The sequence below is a fragment of the Salmo trutta genome, chromosome 3 (assembly GCF_901001165.1).
Source record: "Salmo trutta chromosome 3, fSalTru1.1, whole genome shotgun sequence".
Lineage (NCBI taxonomy): Eukaryota > Metazoa > Chordata > Actinopteri > Salmoniformes > Salmonidae > Salmo > Salmo trutta.
In genome coordinates this window covers 72,824,699-72,847,763 of record NC_042959.1, presented here as the reverse complement: position 1 = coordinate 72,847,763, position 23,065 = coordinate 72,824,699, and the positions used below count along the sequence as shown (strand labels likewise).

At 41.6% G+C, this 23,065-nt stretch overlaps 1 protein-coding gene across 1 annotated transcript; it reads left to right on the top strand.

Moving 5' to 3' along the window:
* The first annotated feature begins 17,231 nt into the window (after positions 1–17,231).
* On the top strand, positions 17,232–22,192 carry LOC115188373 (ephrin type-B receptor 5). The gene is made up of 10 exons (XM_029747164.1): positions 17,232–17,346; positions 17,457–17,571; positions 17,690–17,745; positions 18,306–18,422; positions 18,577–18,824; positions 19,057–19,275; positions 19,433–19,582; positions 19,961–20,136; positions 20,308–20,463; positions 20,582–22,192. Exons 2-10 carry the CDS (start codon positions 17,510–17,512, stop codon positions 20,685–20,687), a joined length of 1,290 nt encoding a protein of 429 aa, XP_029603024.1. The 5' UTR covers positions 17,232–17,346; positions 17,457–17,509; the 3' UTR covers positions 20,688–22,192.
* Positions 22,193–23,065: the final 873 nt, after the last annotated feature.

Below are 23,065 nucleotides of genomic sequence, written 5' to 3'. Positions count from 1 at the left end.
TTGCGTGTGAATGTTTAAGCTTGGTAAAGATACCCTTAAACCCAGACTTGGACCACACACCCTCTCCACCGAATAGCAGGCAGGGAAGCAAAATAGTGATTGCTTTGCAACACTTGCAGTTAGCCACTGATTCCTTCCAAACCACTCATTGTTGAATTTGAGATTTCCAACTTGTTGTGTAATGTTTATGTCCAATGGCCAATGAGCACCGATACGTTTTATCTATAATTTCTCTTCATATGACAAGGATTGAAAAGGATTTGCCAGTAGATTGTCGACACGTTTCATGATGATGACTGCTTGTCTAGCTTGCTACCTAAGATTTTGAAAGTATGATGTTGACATGATCAGTCCAATCAAAGCTACTGTAGATATAACGTGATTTGACAATTTTATCTGTGGCCAATGACCTTGAGCCTTCTTGGATGGGCACTTCTAATGTAAATTTATGGCAGCACCCAAGGGGCTTGACATTTCTAACTCTCCCTGTAGATTTCGCAGTGTCCCCATGAGTGACAGAACACTGAGCCCATCACGGTGCAACTAGAGAAGATTACCTACCCCTACGCTCTGAATTTTCCGCTAGCTGCCCCTCCGCCACAGAAAGCACTGAGCTTGGCTGAAACACCTGTGTTTTGGAGCTGCCTTACTCAAGAAAGCAAAAAAGAGACCATGTTTGAATGCACGGAGCACTCGAAGGGCGAGAGCCCAGTGGCCTAGCAAGGAAGGGTGTTCCCGAGCGGTCTGAATACTGAAATGTCACATTTCTCCAGTAGACTATTTCATTTATAAACATAATACATTATACATATATCATGCCATTGCAGAATAAATTCCTCACCTTTTCTGGCCATGATGAGTTCATATTCCCGAAGCCATACAACAAATTCCCATGCGCATCATTAATTGGGCCAATTAGATAGGCTATTACAGTTGAAGTCGGAAGTTTACATACACCTAAGCCAAATACATTTAAACTCAGTTTTTCACAATTCCTGAGATTTAATCCTTGTAAAAAACGCCCTGTCTTATGTCAGTTAGGATCACCAATTTATTTTAAGAATGTGAAATGTCAGAATAATTGTAGAGAGAAAGATTGATTTCAGATTTTATTTCTTTCATCACATTCCCAGTGGGTCAGAAGTTTACATACACTCAATTAGTATTTGGTAGCGTTGCCTTTCAATTGTATAACTTGAGTCAAATGTTTCGGATAGCCTTCCACAAGCTTCCCACAATAAGTTGGGTGAATTTTGTCCCATTCCTCCAGACAGATCTGGTGTAACTGAGTCAGATTTGTAGGCCTCCTTGCTCGCACACGCTTTTCCAGTTCTGCCCACAAATGTTCTATAGGATTGAGGTCAGGGCTTTGTGATGGCCACTCCAATACATTGACTTTGTTGTCCTTAAGCCATTTTGCCACAACTTTGGAAGTATGCTTGGGGTCATTGTCCATTTGGAAAACCTATTTGCGACCAAGCTTTAACTTCCTGACTGATGTCTTGAGATGTTGCTTCAATATATCCACATAATTTTCCTCCCTCATGATGCCATCTATTTTATGAAGTGCACCAATCTCTCATGCAGCAAAGCACCCCCACAACATGATGCTGCCACCCCCGTGCTTCACGGTTGGGATGGGGTTCTTCGGCTTGCAAGCCTCCCTCTTTTTCCTCCAAACATAACGATGGTCATTATGGCCAAACAATTCTATTTTTGTTTCATCAGACCAGAGGACATTTCTCCAAAAAGTACGTTCTTTGTCCCCATGTGCAGTTGCAAACCATAGTCTGGCTTTTTTGGGCGGTTTTGGAGCAGTGGCTAATTCCTTGCTGAGTGGCCTTTCACGTTATGTCAATATAGGACCTATTTTACTTTGGATACAGATACTTTTGTACTTGTTTCCTCCAGCATCTTCACAAGGTCCTTTTCTGTTGTTCTGGGATCGATTTGCACTTCTCGCACCAAAGTACGTTCATCTCTAGGAGACAGAACGCGTCTCCTTCCTGAGCGGTATGACGGCTGCGTGGTCCGATGGTGTTCATACTTGCGCACTATTGTTTGTACAGATGAGCGTGGTACCTTCAGGCGTTTGGAAATTGCTTCCAAGGATGAACAAAATTTGTGGAGGTCTACAACTTTTTTTTCTGAGGTCTTGGCTGATTTCTTTTGATTTTCCCATGATGTCAAGCAAAGAGGCACTGTGTTTGAAGGTAGGCCTTGTAATACATCCACAGGTACACCTCCAATTGACTCAAATTATGTCAATTAGCCTATCAGAAGCTTCTAAAACCATGATGTCATTTTTTTTCCCCCCAAGCTTTTTAAAGTCAACTTAGTGTATGTAAACTTCTGACCCACTGGAATTGTGATACAGTGAATTATAAGTGAAATCATCTGTCTGTAAACAATTGTTGGAAAAATTACTTGTGTCATGCACAAAGTAAATGTCCTAACTGACTTGTCAAAACTATAGTTTGTTAACAAGAAATTTGTGGAGTTGTTGAAAAACGAGTTTTAATGACTTCAACCTAAGTGTATGTCAACTTCCGACTTCAACTGTATATCTGAAAGGGAGCAAGGTGAATAACGTATAGTAGAATTGACCTGGAGAACAGACAGTTGATCTTTTTAATTTAAGTGTGTAGGCTACCACTGTAAGTAGGCCTACTGTAGTTGATTTTTTTTAATGAGTAGGCAATGTTACAGAATTCGCGGACAGTGCAGCATATTTAGGTCGGGTAAATGTAAAACAATATTGAATTCTATACGATCTGTTTACAGGTCCACAACAATTTGTAATTGTTTTTGTCTTTCAGAAATGGTCAGATTGGCCTACAGCAAATATCACTGCAAAAGAAAACATTCTGCCAACACTTCCAGAGACAGTTGGTCAAGTTTGCCCTTGCTATTTCCTTTATACAGTGCCTTGGCCTAATTCCAATAATTTCAAAGTATACAGCAAATAAGGACATTTTAAATGCTTGTTCATGCGCACACAGTTTTAGGATGGGTCTAATTAATAACGGGAAACATGCTATGTATGGTGTGCACCAAGTTTATAAATCTCTATCTGTACATTTTTTAAATGACGTGTGGTTTAATGTAGTGAGGTTTGAAATGATGGATGTACAGTACCAGTCAAACCACTCATTCAAAGGTTTTTCTTTATTTGTACTATTTTTACATTGTAGAATAATAGTGAAGACATCAACTATGAAATAACACATATGGAATCATGTAGTAACTGAAACCGTGTTAAACAAATCAAAATATATTTTATATTTGAGATTCTTCAAGGCCCTTTGCCTTGATGTCAGCTTTGCACATTCTTGGCATTCTCTCAACCAGCTTCATGAGGTAGTCACCTGGAACGCATTTCAATTAACAGGTGTGCCTTGTTAAAAGTTAATTTGTGGAATTTCTTTCCTTCTTAGTGTGTTTGAGTCAATCAGTCAACCAAGAGTTACCTCTGCTGCAGAGGATAAGTTCATTAGAGTTAACTGCACCTCAGATTGCAACCCAAATAACTGCTTCACAGAGTTCAACAGACACATCACAACATCAACTGTTCAGAGGAGACTGCATAAATCAGGCCTTCATGGTCGAATTGCTGCAAAGAAACCACTAGTAAAGGACAACAGTAAGAAGAAGAGACTTGCTTGGGCCAAGAAACACGAGCAATGGACATTAGAGCAGTGGAAATCTGTCCATTGGTCTGATGAGTCCAAATTTGAGATTTTTGGTTCCAACCGCCATGTCGTTGTGAGACGCAGAGTAGGCGAACTGATGATCTCCGCATGTGTGGTTCCCACCATGAAGCATGGAGGAGGAGGTGTGATGGTGTAGGGGTGCTTTGCTGGTGACACTGCCAGTGATTTATTTAGAATTCAAGGCACACTTAACCAGCAGATTACCACAGCATTCTGCAGCAATACGCCATCCCATCTGGTTTACGCTTAGTGGGACTATCATTTGTTTTTCAACAGGACAATGACCAAACACACCTCCAGGCTGTGTAAGGGCTATTTGACCAAGGAGGAAAGTGATGGAGGGCTGCATCAGATTACCTCCCCTCCACAATCACCCAACCTCAACCCAATTGAGATGGTTTGGGATGAGTTGGACCGCAGAGTGAAGGAAAAGCAGCCAACAAGTGCTCAGCATATGTGGGAACTTCTTCAAGACTGTTGGAAAAGCATTCCAGGTGAAGCTGGTTGAGAATTTCAAGCGTGTGCAAAGCTGTCATCAAAGCAAAGGGTGGCTACTTTAAAGAATCAAAAATATATTTTGATTTGTTTAACACTTTTTTGGCTACTACATAATTCCACATGTGTTATTTCATAGTTTTGATGTCTTCACTATTATGTAGAAAATAGTAAAAAACAAAGAAGAACCCTTGAGTAAATAGGTGTCCAAACTTTTTACTGGTAATGTATGTACATTTAAAAGGGATTACAATTCATGAAATGTTGATGATGGTAGCATGATAAACTAAAGCAAATATACATTTTCATTAACTTTTTTACCTTTTTTAACCTTTTTTTATACTCATTTTAACCAAAATACCCCAATATCTCATAATTGATAAGTAGATGCAAAAATACAATTTTAGCCTGTGGTGCCTGGCCTTAAAAGAATACTTCTGGATTTTGGCAACAAAGTCCTTTATCTACTTCCCCAGTCAGACTAACTAGCATAAGCACAATTGCTAATTAGCATCAGCGACATGACTGGAAGTCTGTGGTAACAGCTATCATGCTTGTAGCGCTAACACTAGTTAGCATCGGGCTCGCGAAACTACCTCTAACTTCCTTCATACTGGATGCAAAGACAAAAATGAGCTCATCTGACTCTGAGGAAGTAGATAAAGAAATACTTCGGGATGTTGGCAATAGAGGTCGACCGATTATGATTTTTTCAACACCGATACCGATTATTGGAGGCCCAGAAATGCTGGTACCGATTAATCGGCCGATTTTTTGTTTATTTGTAATAATGACAATTACAACAATACTGAATGAACACTTATTTTAACTTAATATAATACATAAATATTATCTATTTAGCCTCAAATAAATAATGAAACATGTTCAATTTGGTTTAAATAATGCAAAAACAAAGTGTTGGAGAAGAAAGTAAAAGTGCAATATGTGCCATGTAAAAAAGCTAACGTTTAAGTTCCTTGCTCAGAACATGAGAACATATGAAAGCTGGTGGTTCCTTTTAACATGAGTCTTCAATATTCCCAGGTAAGAAGTTTTAGGTTGTAGTTATTATAGGAATTATAGGACTATTTCTCTCTATACGATTTGTATTTCATATACCTTTGACTATTGGATGTTCTTATAGGCACTTTAGTATTGCCAGTGTAACAGTATAGCTTCCATCCCTCTCCTCGCTCCTACCTGGGCTCAAATCAGAAACACATCGACAACAGCCACCCTCGAAGCAGCGTTACCCATGCAGAGCAAGGGGAACAACTACTCCAAGTCTCAGAGCGAGTGACGTTTGAAACGCTATTAGCGCGCACCCGGCTAACTAGCTAGCCATTTCACATCGGTTACACCAGCCTAATTTCGGGAGTTGATAGGCTTGAAGTCATAAACAGTGCAATGCTTGAAGAATTGCGAAGGGCTGCTGGCAAAACGCATGAAAGTGCTGTTTGAATGAATGCTTACGAGCCTGCTGGTGCCTACCACCACTCAGTCAGACTGCTCTATCAAATATCAAATCATAGACTTAATTATAATATAATAAACACACAGAAATACGAGCCTTAGGTCATTAATATGGTCGAATCCGAAAACTATCATCTCGAAAACAAAACGTTTATTTTTACAGTGAAATACAGAACCGTTCCGTATTTTATCTAACGGGTGGCATCCCTAAGTCTAAATATTCCTGTTACATTGCACAACCTTCAATGTTATGTCATAATTACGTAAAATTCTGGCAAATTAGTTCGCAACGAGCCAGGCGGCCCAAACTGTTGCATATACCCAACTCTGCGTGCAATGAACGCAAGAGAAATGACACAATTTCACCTGGTTAATATTGCCTGTTAACCTGGATTTCTTTTAGCTAAATATGCAGGTTTAAAAATATATACTTCTGTGTATTGATTTTAAGAAAGGCATTGATGTTTATGGTTAGGTACAGTCGTGCAACGATTGTGCTTTATTCGCAAATGCGCTTTTGCTAAATCATCCCCCGTTTGGCGAAGTTGGCTGTCTTTGTTAGGAAGAAATAGTATTCACACAGTTCGCAACGAGCCAGGCGGCCCAAACGGCTGCATATACCCTGACTCTGTTGCAGAGGTGACACATTTTCCCTAGTTAAAAGAAATTCATGTTAGCAGGCAATATTAACTAAATATGCAGGTTTAAAAATATATACTTGTGTATTGATTTTAAGAAAGACATTGTGTCACGGTTATCGCTGGTGAAGGAGGACCAATATGCAGCAGGACTGGTTTTGTTCATTCTGAACATTTATTAACTCAAAATGATTACCAAATCAACAAAACAAACTCACGAAATACTGACAGTCTTCTCAGGCTCATACATGCTAGACAAAGAACAATCTCCCACAAATACACAGACAAACACACCCAACTAATATAGGACTTCCAATCAAAGGCAACACCAAACAGCTGCCTTCAATTGGAAGTCCACCCCAATTAACTCAACATAGAAACAGATTACCTAGACTAAAACATAGAATTACATAAACAAGGAACAGTGCCCAAAAACCCCGGAATACACAAATCAAATGCCCTTTTTAGAAAAAACCCCACCCCGAACCACATAAACCAAATACCCTCTGCCACGTCCTGACCAAACTACAATAACAATTAACCCTTATACTGGCCAGGACGTGACACATTGATGTTTATGGTTAGGTACACGTTGGAGCAACGACAGTCCTTTTTCGCGAATGCGCACCGCATCGATTATATGCAACGCAGGACAGGCTAGATAAACTAGTAATATCCTCAACCATGTGGAGTTAACTAGTGATTATGATTGATTGATTGATTGTTTTTTATGAGATAAGTTTAATGCTAGCTAGCAACTTACCTTGGCTTCTTACTGCATTCGCATAACAGGCAGGCTCCTCGTGGAGTGCAATGTAAAGCAGGTGGTTAGAGCGTTGGACTAGTTAACCGTAAGGTTGCAAGATTGAATCCCCAAGCTGACAAGGTAAAAATCTGTCATTCTGTGTCACGTCCTGACCAGTAAAGGGGTCATTTTGTTATTGTAGTTGGTCAGGACGTGGCAGGGGTGTGTTTGTTTTGTGGTTTTTTTTTTTTTGGTACTGTTCTATGTCATCTATTTCTATGTGGTTATCTAGTTATTCTATTTCTATGTTCAGGGTTTTGGTTTGGCCTTCAATTGGAGACAGCTGTTCTTAGTTGCCTCTAATTGGAGGTCATATTTAAGTAGGGGTTTTCAGCTTGTGTTTTGTGGGTGGTTGTCTCCGTGTATAGTCTGTGTACCTTACAGGACTGTTTTCGTCATTCTTTTGTTCAGTGTTCATTTTCTTTCAATAAAACAAGAAGATGATTCACATACCCGCTGCAGTTTGGTCCCATCACTACGTCGAGTGTGACAGTCTGCCCCTGAACAAGGCAGTTAACCCACCGTTCCTAGGCCGTCATTGAAAATAAGAATGCGTTCTTAACTGACTTGCCTAGTTAAAAAAGATTATTAAAAAAAAGTTGAAATCCTAACTCTAACCCTAACCGTAAACCTATTTGACATAAAACAGAAAAGTGTCCACATTATAACCTTTCCATCAAACAGAATGAACTTCATGTTCCCCCATGTCTGATAGGAATAGACAGATCAGCGCATTTCACCTGAATCAGTTGGAGATCTGTTGCCTTCAGCATTAGAGAGAGGACAAGACACCTGTCTCCCAGATCTCATGGTGGCATCAGATAGGATCTGACCTGAGGGCCTCTTACACAACCACCAACACATGTCCATTTCACCTGATCATCAAATTATATAAATGACTAAACTAGAGACTTAAAGTAAAAAAGAAAAACTCCTCTCAGTCTCAACCCCTTGTTCTTGTTCTGCAAAATATTCCCAAGGTTATCATGTGTAGGGGAGACCGGAGTTGGTTGTCACACTTTTTAATCTCATGTCTATTTCTCAGCACCAGTATATCTTTCAAGACTCTTTTCAATATTAGGATAAAGACTAAGATCTTGGGTTAAAATGAGGACTGTTTCTTCCCCTTTTTAACTCCAACATGGAGTTATAAATCATCAAACACACTGTCCACTTGTGACAACCAGCCCAATAGCGGGGTTGGTTGTCACAATGTTTGCAAGTAACTTATTCCTTCTGTGTCAGGAAATGAAGAAAAATAACAAACAGTCTTAGAAAAGCTAAGCCTTTTTTTGATTGAACAAAATCCAGCATTTTATGCCTTGAGAATAACATATGACATTTTTAGTAAATTTGTGTATGTATGCGTGCATGTGTGTGTATGCGTGTATGTGCTTGTGTGGGTGCGTGACAGGAAAAATATGTGTGTCAGAGAGAGGCAACACTAATGCTAGTTAAGATATTACTTACCACATGGCTTGACCTAGGAACTCAGAAATTGGTTTGAAACATAGCTCTCCCTTTTCTCTGTTCAACAAACATAATTATTTATGGATACTCCCATAATTCAAACATTTACAAAGAAAATAACAATATATATAATTTTTGTACTTTCATCTATGAAAAATACATACATTCCCCTCACCTCAATGTTTTGTCATGCTAACATGAATTGGCCAGTTGTGACAACCAACCCGTGAGACAACCAACCCCTGGTCTCCCCTACTGAGCCAGTCCGAAAGCACACACACACACACACACACACACACACACACACACACACACACACACACACACACACACACACACACACACACACACACACACACACACACACACACACAGACACACAGACACACACACACACACACACACACACACACACACACACACACACACACACACACACAGAGAGAGAGAGAGAGCAATGGAACCTTGTTATCGTGCCTAAATAAAGGCTTTATGACATTTGAAACCACTGGTCTATATGGCAGCACTCTGGTGTCTCCCTGCAAGGCGCTGTAAATAGCTATTACCAAGACATTCACAAGATGACTGGCTCAGTCAGAACCATTAACCAGGCCTGTCTGATATAAACCTTCATTGAAACCCTTTAACACGCTGTGGGTAGCCAACATGTTACTCATGACCTATACATGGTACACACAAACACCTGAATACACACACCAAAACATGGCATTTGGAAAGTGTTTTGGGTGTCTGGGTTGTTATGTATAATAGATGGTCATCAAATATGTGGACATAAAAATACTGTATGACATTCAGTTTAGAATATGTGCTTTACTATATAAGAGGTTTGGTTGGTAAGAAACCAAATGTACCATCTTTTTGTTAAAAGGAAAAACATACTCTGTTATAGATGGGTTAGCAATGTCACGAAAACAATGTGCACGCTTCAAATGGGGCAGAAGTCGCTGTTTTGTTGTGATTCTGGATGGCCAGATAGCTAGCAACAATGACAAATTGAAATATTTATATCGTAACACTAGATATTTTAACATTAAAGTTAAGAAACTGCTTGTCTCAACCTTGATTCAGTGTCATTTTGATTATGCTGTCTTATTATACTTAGATAACTGTTTGTTCACCCATAGCTTTTTCGCTGGTTAGCTGATGTTAGCTGTCTGGCTAGCGAGAGAAGGTCATCTCGATCTAATTCGCTAGTCTTAGATATTCTAAATTGATTCTTGTTGGCCCATAAATTATGTAATATTCCAGGGAGATATGTATACTGTAGCTATGAAAGTAATACTAAGTGTATGTTGTGTAATGAGCTGTTAGTAGCTCATGTGCCTCACCCTAACAATTTGGTCAATTTACCCCTCTTAATTTTGCCTGCTGTTCTGACTTGGTGGTGCACGTAGCCTATAACCTGTTTTATAGAAATGTATTCATCGAATTTGAAAGAGCTTTCATTGTCTGCTTATATGCCCCATGTATTTATTCCTACGGTTCTGACTTGGTGTACAGGGAGAACACTATATGAACGGCCCATGTTCTGAAATCTGTCGCTGTACATTTCAAAAGTGCTAAACAAATAGCTATATTAACTACCTCGTCCTAGCTCGCTCATTAATCTCTTAATAGAAATTACAGATTGCCTCTTATCCGCTTGTTGTCCTCTTATGCCATAGTTTGTACATCTCATTTGTCATTAGAAACCACATTTGTTTAAGCCAGTCAGCCATATCAGCTATGTTTTTTAAAAAGGCAGTAAATGAGGCTGAATGAACTGTTTCGCTGCCAGACAAGGCTCCGCTGATAGCCAGGTGTAGCAGTGGTAAGATGTTGGGAGCTTTTCTGGCATGCATCCCACTTTACATTTGTTTTATCCCACCAAGATTTACATGCTAAAATAGCCACTGCAATAACTCAAGCCATGCAACTCTTGCTGTCTTTGTCCCATTCTATTCTGCATTGTAACCAGTAGTGGAAAAAGTACCCAATCGTCATACTTGAGTAAAAGTCTAAATACCTTAATAGAAAATTACTCAAGTAAAAGTGAAAGTCACCTAGTAAAACAGTACTTGAGAAAAAGCCTACAAGTATTTTGTTTTAAATATACTTAAGTATCAAAATTTAAAGTATAAATCATTTCAAATTCCTTATATTAAGCAAACCAGACGACATCATTTAAAAATTAACAAAAATTACAGATAGCTAGGGGCACACTCCAACACTCAGACATAATTTACAAACAAAGCATGTGTTTTTAGTGAGTCCGCCAGATCAGAGGCAGGGATGTTCTCTTGATAAGTGAGTGAATTGGACAATTCTTCTGTCCTGCTAAGCATTCAAAATGTAACGAGTACTTTTGGGTGTCAGGGAAAATGTATGGAGTAAAAAGTACATTATTTTCTTTAGGAATGTAGTTAAGTAAAAGTAAAAGTTGTCAAAAATATAAATAGTTAAGTAAAGTACAGACACCCCCAAGAATGACTTAAGTAGTACTTTAACGTATTTTGACTTAACACCACTGATTGTAACGGTGTATTCTCGATTATTCACTACTTGTTCTAATTCCTATTTTACATCAAATGCTCTCAGCCCTCAGATAAGGTTGTTTCACTTTACAGTATATTTATGTTTTCTCGATTCTGTCATATTCTTGGTTCCCTATGGTTAATTTGTGGTGATTTCCATCCTGTGACCTATGTTTGGCTGATTTATTTTTTTACCTACCTACACTCCCCCACTAAACTATTTTTTACTATTAAAATGTTTATTTATCATTCAAAGTATTTTAGAATAAAAAATATATTTTGGCATGTAGGCATGTTTCATTTAATTTTTAATATTTTTATTTAACCTTTATTTAACAAGGCAAGTCAGTTAAGAACAAATGTAAAACCATTGACAGCCATTACAAATAACTATCACACAATAAGGAAGTGGGAGCTAAAGGTTCATGTTGAACGACAACAAAGACTTTATTGAAGAATCCCTACTGTTGACCAATCACCAATGAAAGGGCGTAAACGTCAGCTCCGAACTTCAGCTTGCCTTCAGACATTTTTTGGTGTGCCCGAACTGCTGAAAAAAAAACTCACCGAAGTCCAAAACGACCAAAAACATCACAAAATGTCGCCATAATTTACAGTACCAGTCAAAAGTTTGGACACACGTACTCGTTCGTGTTTTTATTTATTTTTACTATTTTCAACATTGTATTTTCTATTTTCTACATTGTAGATAGTAGTGAAGACATCAAAACTATGAAATAACACATGTGGAATCATGTAGTAACCAATATACTGTTAAACATATCTGTCACGTCCTGACCAGTAAAGGGGCTGTTTGTTATTGTAGTTTGGTCAGGGCGTGGCAGGGGGTGTTTGTTTAGGGTGTTTCGGGGTTGTTTGGGTTATGTTCTATGTTAGTGTATTTCTATGTTATTTCTAGTTGGTCTATTTCTATGTGGTGTTTGTTGGGTTGACCTTCAATTGGAGGCAGCTGCTTCTCGTTGCCTCTGATTGAAGGTCCTATTTATAGGGGTGTTTGTTCTATGGGGGTTTGTGGGTAGTTGTTTCCTGTTTAGTGTTTGTTGCACCTGACGGGACTGTTTGGAGTCGTTTGTTTTGTATACGTGTTTATTTTGTTTTTCCTTCAAAATAAAAAAAAGATGAGTATACATTTTCCCGCTGCGTTTTGGTCCACTCCTTACGACAATATCAAAATATATTTTAAATTTGAGATTCTTCAAAGTAGCCTGGGTGACAGCTTTGCACACTCATGGCATTCTCTTCAAAGTAGCCACCCTAGCGGTAAGTCCTTGCCGTTAGTAGCCTATAATCAGTTGGAATACGAGGTCCGCATCTTACATCATGCTTCCCTGTTTTCAAAAACTGAATCTGCTTTATTTAGGATGCTTAACTTGTTATGGATAGGGGGCAGTATTTTCACGGCCGGATAAAAAACGTACCCGAATTAATCTGGTTATTACTCCTGCCCAGAAACTATAATATGCATATCATTAGTAGCTTTGGATAGAAAACACTCCAAAGTTTCTAAAACTGTTTGAATGTTGTCTGTGAGTATAACAGAACTCAAATGGCAGGCCAAAACCTGAGAAGATTCTGTACAGGAAGTACCCTGTCTGACCATTTCTTGGCCTTCTTTGTCATCGCTATCCAAAACAGAGGATCTCTGCTGTAACGTGACACTTTCTAAGGCTCCCATAGGCTCTCAGAAGGCGCCAGAACGTTGAATGATGACTGAAAAACAGTAGCGCATTTGGATAGTGGTCGATCTGAGAACAATGAGGATTTTCGAGGAGTTTGTATTTCGCGCCACGCCCTATCATTGGATATTGGAGCGGTGTTCCGCTAGCGGAACGTCTAGATGTAAGAGGTTTTAAGACAGAAGCTTATACTATATTAAACAAAACAAATTATTTGAACAACAGCAGATTCAAATAGTTTCAAATAAAACTATTTTCTAAGTAGTGTGCCTACAACAGGGTTCAACCTCATACCCTCACATCCATGAATGTTCCATAGTTCCCTACTCAACTTGCTAAGCTACCAATCAGGTGAACATTTTAGTACAAAATCCTAACTATATTTGCCAGTACGGTGTCCAGAAGAGGTCAGTGTTTGAAAACAGCTTGTAATCAAAGAAAGCGCCCAAACCACCGAGAAATCAGTGGGATCTCGCATTTTGCAACACACGGTTTGAAAAAGCACGTGACCAAACAAAGCTTCGTGGCGTCTTTGAAGTACTTCTGATAAAGTGATACAAGCATCGGCACACCGCTTTGAACCTTCAAAGCTGCCTAGCAATTGTGATGCATGCCTCAGAGCTCCAGTTTTAAACGTAACATCACTACTTACCAGTACCACCCATGACTGCGTTTGCTAGTGACCGAGACGTGGTTGTTGCATTCAATCATTATCAGTTCTGTGGCCTTCACCAAGTGAGATTCTAAGTGAATATGTTGTCATTGTTGAAGAAAATATCCAAAGATTTTCTATGGGGTTGAGATCTGGAGACTGGCTAGGCCACTCCAGGACCTTGAAATGCTTCTTACGAAGCCACTCCTTTGTTGCCCGGGCGGTGTGTTTGGGATCATTGTCATGCTGAAAGACCCAGCCATGTTTCATCTTCAATGCCCTTGCTGATGGAAGTAGGTTTTCACTCAAAATCTCACGATACATGGCCCCATTCATTCTTTCCTTTACACAGATCAGTCGTCCTGGTCCCTTTGCAGGAAAAACAGCCCCAAAGCATGATGTTTCCACCCCCATGCTTCACAGTAGGTATGGTGTTCTTTGGATGCAACTCAACATTCTTTGTCCTCCAAACACGACGAGTTTAGTTTTTACCAAAAAGTTCTATTTTCATCTGACCTTATGACATTCTCCCAATCCTCTTCTGGATCATCCAAATGCTCTCTAGCAAACTTCAGACGGGCCTGGACATGTACTGGCTTAAGCAGGGGGACACGTCTGGCACTGCAGGATTTGAGTCCCTGGCGGCGTAGTGTGTTACTGATGGTAGGCTTTGTTACTTTGGTCCCAGCTCTCTGCAGGTCATTCACTAGGTCCCCCCGTGTGGTTCTGGGATTTTTGCTCACCGTTCTTGTGATCATTTTGACCCCACGGGGTGAGATCTTGCGTGGAGCCCCAGATCGAGGGAGATTATCAGTGGTCTTGTATGTCTTCCATTTCCTAATAATTGCTCCCACAGTTGATTTCTTCAAACCAAGCTGCTTACCTATTGCAGATTCAGTCTTCCCAGCCTGGTTCAGGTCTACAATTTTGTTTCTGGTGTCCTTTGGCAGCTCTTTGGTCTTGGCCATAGTGGAGTTCGGAGTGTGACTGTTTGAGGTTGTGGACAGGTGTCTTTTATACTGATAACAAGTTCAAACAGGTGCCATTAATACAGGTAACGAGTGGAGGACAGAGGAGCCTCTTAAAGAAGAAGTTACAGGTCTGTGAGAGCCAGAAATCTTGCTTGTTTGTATTGACCAAATACTTATTCCACCATAATTTGCAAATAAATTCATTAAAAATCCTACAATGTGATATTCTGGATTTTTTTTCTTCTCATTTTGTCTGTCATAGTTGAAGTGTACCTATGATGAAATTTACAGGCCTCTCTCATCTTTTTAAGTGGGAGAACTTGCACAATTGGTGGCTGACTAAATACTTTTTTGCCCCACTGTACGTGAAAACAGTGCATTTCTCTGATCTGTGGTTAAAAAGCTTCTCTGTAACATCACACTGTAGGATTAAAAGTAATTTTCAAATCCTTCAAGAAGTTTCTAGTCTTGCTCCCCACGTCACCGTGAATCTCATAGTGTTTGAAAATCACTTTTTTTGTTGTAACTTTTGATGATGTCATCGGGTAGAACTTTTTAGCTTCATATTTTTTCAACAAAACTTAGAAATGCGCCGTTTTCACATATGTTGACACTGGTATTGTTACTGGAGAGAATGAACATGAGAATGAAAAGTGGTGAAGTTGCCCTTTAAGGAGTGTGACAAGAGAGTAAATTTTTGTGTGTGTGTGTGTGTGTGTGTGTGTGTGTGTGTGTGTGTGTGTGTGTGTGTGTGTGTGTGTACTTCATGTCTGTCTGTCAGTCTACATCAGTTTCTTTGAGTATGGGTGTCTATCTCTCTCTCTTTTCTGCTCTCCATCTTTTCCGGTCCTGCTCTCTGGACTCGATATCCTGTCAGCTCACATTATGCTCAGAAGAGCGATATAGAGAGGGACGGAGAGAGAGGGAGAGAGTTTACAGACAGACAGTTTAGACAGACAGTTTATAGACAGACAGTTTATAGACAGACAGAGAGAAACTTGTAACTTTTTATTTAGCTATTTTCCTCCTTTTGAAAATAAAGAATTTCTTATAGCCAATTAGATTTGAAAAAATAACATTTTGAAGCCCCCATACGGGCAGAGATCTGCTAATAATAATGGTATTATTAGGTTGTTATAACCTCTGTTTGTGTTGCCTTCTGTGAGTTAGAGAAAGCATTTGGGGTTGTGAAATGACAGGAATTCTAATAGATATGACCATTGTAAGCACAGAGTCATACTGGGCCTGTTCCCAGCCGTGGTGGCACAGCTAAGTCTGGCAGGCAAGTCCATTCCACAGATAGAACAATGAGACAAGTCCATTCCACAGATAGAACAATGAGACAAGTCCATACCACAGATAGAACAATGAGACAAGTCCATTCCACAGATAGAACAATGAGACAAGTCCATACCACAGATAGAACAATGAGACAAGTCCATACCACAGATAGAACAATGAGACAAGTCCATACCACAGATAGAACAATGAGACAAGTCCATTCCACAGATAGAACAATGAGACAAGTCCATACCACAGATAGAACAATGAGACAGATGTTTCAATGGATGTATAAATGTGAAGCATCTGGTTGGCGTTTCAACTCACTAGCAAATATGGTGATGAGAGTAAGCCCAGTGGCTGAGATTCTGATCATTTTCTCATTGATTAAACATTTGATCTCCATACAGTTATCTGTTTCCAAAACTATAATCTGTAACAAACAGAGTGGACTGTGTTTTTTTATACTTTACCCTTTGCCAACGTTTCTAAAAAGGTTGTTGTTTAGAAGGAGTGCGAGGGCTAGTTGAGTTATTGCAGACAGGCACTTCATAGTAGGCGTTCCCTAACGGAAATATGCAAATAGTTGTATTTATTTATTTTTTTTATTTATTTTTTTATTTAACTAGGCAGTCAGTTAAGAACAAATTCTTATTTACAATGACGGCCTACCAAAAGGCAAAAGGCCTCCTGTGTGGACGGGGACTGGGATTAAAAATAAATAAATAACATAAATATAGGACAAAACACACATCACGACAAGAGAGACAACACAACACTACATAAAGAGAGACCTACGACAACAACATAGCAAGGCAGCAACACATGACAACACAGCATGGTAGCAACACAACATGACAACAACATGGTAGAAACACAACATGGTAGTAGCAGAAAAAGGCTAGAACGCTCCAATAGGATCTCACTAGCTTGTGCTTAGCTCTGCCCACCTCCTTGCTTGTTCTTCCCACTATGATTCATTTTCTCCCATTGGAAACGACAGGCTCTGGTCTATCTTGGGTCAGTTATACAAATCTTTGGCCATACACACTCTACAGACCTGGCTCATTCACTAGTCTGTGTCATGCTGCCCCCATCTGATCAATACAGAAATGACATGATCTGGCAAGGCCAGCTTGTGTTCTCCCTCCTGTTCCTCTTTCTTCCTCCCTCTTTCTTTACAAAACTCATACATCTCTCTCACCATCTCTCTCTCTCTCCCAGTGCCCTCTCCGGTCCCTAGCCTGCACCAGTTAAGTCGAGCCCCAGACTCCATCACCCTGTCCTGGCCACAGCCTGACAGACCCAATGGAGACATACTGGAGTACCAGCTCAGATACTATGACAAGGTATAGGCTACACACACATGCACGCACATATGCATGTAGACACAAGTACATACACCCAGAGACTGAACCATTCTCTCTCTCTCCCTCCCTCCCCCTCTCTCCCAGGGTTCAGATGAGGACAGTGCAGTGAGTGTGTTCAGTGAGACCAACACAGTGACCGTCAACTCTCTGGCTCCTGGCTCCATCTACGCCTTCCAGATCAGGGCCCGCAACGAGAGGGGCTATGGCCCCTACAGTCATACTATCTACTTCACTACATTGGCCCTAGGTAACTCACACACAAACACACAAATGCACACGCCACACACACACTCACATACACACACAGTCAAACACACCCTCTAAATCTTTCTCTGTTTCTCACTTTTTCTTTCTCAGAGGGGAGTTCTAAGCAGATCCAGAATCGGCTCCCTCTATTGGTCGGTTCTGTGATGGGCGGGGCAGCCTTCCTCCTGGTCGTTGTGGCGATAGTGGTTGTTTTTGTGTTCCGCAGGTGAGTGGGTCCTTAACTCCTATCCACACATACATGATCATGTCACACTCATGTCACACACACACACACACACACAGTGCAATGTTCTGAAACACTGGTTTGATGTGTCTCTACTCAGTAAGAGGAGGGAGAGCCCCTACAGTGACAGACTCCAGAGGTACATCAGCCACAAAGGTGAGTCAGCGTGTAGGATGACTACTATTATCATTCTGTCTGTAATATTCTCAGCTGCACATACAGTATATGCTACTTCTATGGTGTTGTTGACATGTTGGTGCAGAGGATGCCGCCGCACTGTGTTATAGAGGACAATGGAAGTAGTGACCGTGTCTAATTCCCATTACCATCATAACCCCAAGGGCTTGTGGGAGAAAGAGGGGGTGAGGGGAGGGAAAGACAGAGAAGAAGAGAGAGTGACAGCATGAGACATCTGTAGAGAGACAGAGAGAAAAAGACATGGGCAATGAAAGGGAGAGGGATAAGGAGGGAGAAAGATGAGGAGAGGAAGAAATACATGTTCTGCTTGTCCAAATGCAGCATGTTTTTATTGAGGGTGACATTATCCCTCTGGGCTCAGTGTTCTGCCATCATGCAGCATGTCACGCAGCATGGCTTGACCCAGACATGTCAAAGTCTAGGGCCAAATACTGTGCATCAACACACTGTACAGGCCCTATTTTGTTATTGTACTGGTTCACTACAGCCAACCCTGCTCTGTGTGTTCCCTCTGGCAGGGGGGGTGAAGTACTACGTGGACCCTTCCACCTATGAGGACCCCAGTGAGGCGGTCAAGGAGTTTGCCCGTGAGATCGACCCCTCTCACCTCAAGATAGAAGAGGTGATTGGTGCAGGTAGGGGTCCTGGTTTGATCCATGCTTACAGGGATAGTTCTGTAAAAAGCTTGTCAGGTGTTTTCATAGCTCATAAGTTGGGCCAGGAGTCAAGCTGGGTCCAAACTCAACTCATAATATCTCTCTCTCTCTCTCCCACCCTTTCCCCCACCAGCCCAGTTTGGGGAGGTGTCTCGGGGGCGCTACCGGCCCCTGGGTCGTAGGGAGGTGCTGGTGGCGGTGAAGATGCTGCGCTGGGGCGTGACAGACAGAGAAAAGGCAGTGTTTATGACCGAGGCGGGGGTGCTGGGACAGTTTGACCACCCCAACGTGCTGAAGCTGGAGGGGGTGGTCACACACAACCCACCAGAGAGGATCATCACTGAGTTCATGGAGAATGGACCACTGGATGCCTTCCTCAGGGTGAGAGCTACAACATCTACATCATGTTCGACCAAGAACTACAACTCCCACCTACACCATGTTCGACCAAGAACTACAACTCCCATCTACACCATGTTAGACTAAGAACTACAACTCCCATCTACACAGTAACGAACTCCTCAGGGTGAGACTGAAAAAACAGTACATTATATTACAATAACTGACCATAATCTATCTCTCTCTCTATCTCTCCATCTCTCTCACCCCCCAGGAGAATGAGGACCAGTTCAGTGTTCTCCAGCTGGTAGGGATGGTGAGGGGTGTTGGGGCTGGGATGAGGTACCTCTCTGAGAGGAACTTTGTCCACCGGGACCTGTCTGCCAGGAACGTGTTGGTCAACTCTAACCTGGTGTGTAAGGTGTCTGACTTTGGCCTGTCGCGCCTCATGAGCAGCCTGGACCACAACATGCCCACCTACACTGCCTCACTGGTACATGCTGCTGGGAAATTGAGTTTTCCTGTTGTTATGCTTTTGTGTTTGTTTAATGATGTTTAGTTTTGTATTTCCACTCTAAAAGACTACTTATGTTATTAGAATATCACAACATTCACAGTCCTCAACCACTCACCCTTCTCTCTCCTCTCAGGGCAGTAAGATTCCGGTCAGGTGGACAGCCCCGGAGGCCTTCCAGCATCGGAAATTCAGCTCAGCTAGTGATGTCTGGAGCTTCGGAGTGCTCATGTGGGAAGTGATGTCATATGGCGAGCGGCCATACTGGGACATGAGCAATCAGGAAGTGAGTTGTGGGAGGGTTAAGTGAGAGCCAAACAGAGACTAAACACACTGACAGCTGAACAGAATGGTTAATCATCTCTAAGTCCCTCTGTACTGCTGGGACCTCTCTATATAGGGCAGCTTGTTAACATCCAGATGGTTACTAATACCCTTCCTCCTTCTTTCTCTCTCCCCCTCTCTCTCTCTGCCTCTCGCTCTCTCTCTGCCTCTCTCTCTCTCCCCCTCTCGCTCTCTCTCTTCTTGCTCTTCTTGCTCTTCCTCCCTTCGCCACTCTCTCTCTCCCTTTGCCTCTCTGTCTCCCTCTCCCTGGCCCTGTCCCCCTTCTTTCTCCCCTCCCCTACCTCCTCTCTCTTCCCTCTCTATAATACAGGTAATGAAGGTGGTAGCAGACCAGTACCGTCTCCCAGCCCCTCATAACTGTCCTCCAGCGCTCCACTCCCTGATGCTGCAGTGTTGGCAGGCTGAGAGGGGCGACCGGCTAGGCTTCGACTCCCTCCTCTCCTCCCTGGACAGGCTCATACGACACCCTGCCTCCCTCAAGGCAGAGCATCCCCGGTGAGACTACATCTGCCTTTTCTTCCATATTTTACACAGCAGACGTAACGGATCACATTCACAAACAGTGATCTTAGGAGAGCATGTATTACGTTATCATGTAAATGTATTGAATCATTGCTATGTTAGGCCAATCATTTTCGATCTCGATCTTTCCCTCTCCAACTCAAGCTCCACCCAGCCACTGCTGAGCCCCACCCCCACAGACCTGTCGTCGGTGGCGACGGTCAGTGAGTGGCTGACAGCGTTGAGGATGGACAGATATAAGGACCAGTTTGAGAGGGCACATCTGGACACACTGGACCGAGTCAGCAGGGTAACCATGGAGTGAGTCCTGGGCTTCCATTTCAATATCAATAAAGTTATTTTCATAAAATGCTAATCATGCTATTATAAGCAATTGATACTTTTCTGAACTCTCTCTCTCGTTCTCTCCTTCCCTCAGGGATGTGCAGAACCTGGGGGTGAACCTGTTGGGACACCAGAGGAAGATCACCAATGCAGCCCAGCAGCTCAGAACTCACCTCACCCAGGGCCAGGTGGAGGTCTAGAACCCACCTATCACCTGAGAGCTTCACAGGAAGTAACAGAGAGATGCACTATTGGAGCTGTAGTCCAAGGCAAAGCAAGATCTGGGAGGAGAGTTGCTGAGGAGGAACAGGAAGATTTGAAGGGGAAAAGTCTTAAAAAATGTGTTTTATTTCACTTGTTTGCTGTTGTTACCATTCTAACTCTCTCTTTGCCAGTCTTTACCTCTCTCTTCCTCCTCTCTTTTCTCTCACTCCTCCCACGTTGTCTCACTACTGTCCCTCCCTCTTTCACTCGTAAGTGTCACCACCCTCAATAAATGAAAACAGTGAAAATGTATTTTTTACCCAAACATAGGGATCTCCAGTCACAAGCAATTGCATAGACAATCAAAACTGATTTTACTGATTAATGTTGATATCATGAACACTGTTCATGATTATTTGTTAAGCTACATCACATCATCTGTACTGAAATCATAAAATGGCAACCCTTGTTGACTAAACATTAGCCAATGGTTTTTCCCATCAGTCACTAGCCTGGTCACTTTTATGAGGATTATTCCATTAGACTCAAGAAATGGGGTTGTAGTTTATGTCGTGGCAGAATGGAGTCACCCACCATTGAGCAGCACCCCCCTCTGTTTATATTTCACAGTTCACATTCCTTTTTTTATAGATAAAGTCACTGGGTCATTTGAGCATTGTGAATGTGAAATGGTTTAACTGGACTATGTGATCTGATTGCCCATCGAAGTAAGGAAGGCGATGTTATGCATTGTAAGTATTCTGGGTCTGTTTGTGTTAATGTTCGTGTGTGTGTGTGTGTGTGTGTGTGTGTGTGTGTGTGTGTGTGTGTGTGAGTACGTGCGTGTGAGTATGTGCGTGTGTGAGTACGCGCGTGCGTGATGAAATCCCCAACAACTGAGGAGGGTCACCATTCTGTGTCGCTCCTCCTTGAACTATGCGCCGTCCGGGTAACAAAATCACACAGTTTCCCTGTAACAATAAATCCATAGCACTTACAGTACAATAAAACATATCAACATTTGTAACATGACAGTTTAATTCACACAGTAATATTAATTTCATCCGTCTTCACATCTCCAATGGTTTCCACGCTCCCAGGGTTCTGTGTTCTGTCTCTCCCTGGAGAAAGCCTCAGATGAGGTGTGTTTGACCCCTTTGATAGCCCACAGATTGTCAGCCATCCAGAACAGTGTCATAAATCGGGATTTTGTCATCACTCTGGACCTCGCCACCTACAAGTCTCCAGTCGTGAGCTTCACCTTCTCTCATTCTTCGATTGTTTGTTTGTTTGTGTGTGTGTGTGTGTGTGTGTGTGTGTGTGTGTGTGTGTGTGTGTGTGTGTGTGTGTGTGTGTGTGTGTGTGTGTGTGTGTGTGTGTGTGTGTGTGTGTGTGTGTGTGTGTGTGTGCACTTGAGTAAGTGTGTTTATTTTTATGTGTTCACCACTATTCCACTATTGTGCAAATTTGTAAAATAAAGAATATGATTTTATTTAAATCACTGCATTAAGCCTGTTATGTGTCTGACACATAAAAACAGTTTAATCACCAGGGGGCAGTAGCGATTTTAGCATGTCAATCTTGGTGGGGCAAACTCAAAAACAAATTGCCAGCAAAGCCACTACACAACACTAAGCAATACATGAATTGCACTATAACGGTGAAAACTGTGCCCACAAACTGTTGGGGCACTGTTTCTTTTCAGCACCATGCAGGGAATCCTTACGTTTGTTACACCTGGCTATCAGCGGAGCCTTGTCTGGCAGCGAAACAGTTCATTCAGCCTCATTTACTGCCTTTTTAAAAAACATGGCTGTTATGGCTGACTTGCTTAAACAAATGAGGTTTCTACTGACAATTGAGATGTAGAAATATGGCATAAGGGAACGGTGAGCGGATAAGGGGCTATCCGTAATTTCGATTAAGACATTCATGAGCGAGCTAAGACGGACGTAGTCAATATAACCATTTTTTTAGCACTTTTAAAATGTACAGCGACAGAATTCAGAACATGGGCCATTCTTACAGTATTCTCCCTGTATACCAAGTCAGAACCTTAGGATAAATAAATGGGGCATATAAGAAGACAATGAAAGCTCTTACAATATTTGATGAAGACATTTCTCTAAAACAGGCTATAGGCTACATGTGCACCACCAACAGAACAGTAGGCTAAGTTATGAGGGGAAAAGGGGCCCCATTATTAGGGTGAGTCACATGGGCTACTAACAACTCACTACACAACATAAACTTAGTATTACTTTCTTAGCTACAGTATACATATCTCCCTGGCATATTACGTAATTTATGCAGCAGCATACAATACATTTTTGGACTCTGTTGTGCTGTGCTCACTTGAACAGGAAGGTGGCAT

Bases quoted from the DNA above. Each gene is read 5' to 3' on its own strand.
- LOC115188373 (XM_029747164.1), top strand. From the start codon at position 17,510: ATGGGCGGGGCAGCCTTCCTCCTGGTCGTTGTGGCGATAGTGGTTGTT. The intron at 19,276-19,432 runs GTACATGCTGCT...CTCTCCTCTCAG, and splicing joins CCACCTACACTGCCTCACTG to GGCAGTAAGATTCCGGTCAG. The intron at 19,583-19,960 runs GTGAGTTGTGGG...CAGGTAATGAAG, and splicing joins GGGACATGAGCAATCAGGAA to GTGGTAGCAGACCAGTACCG.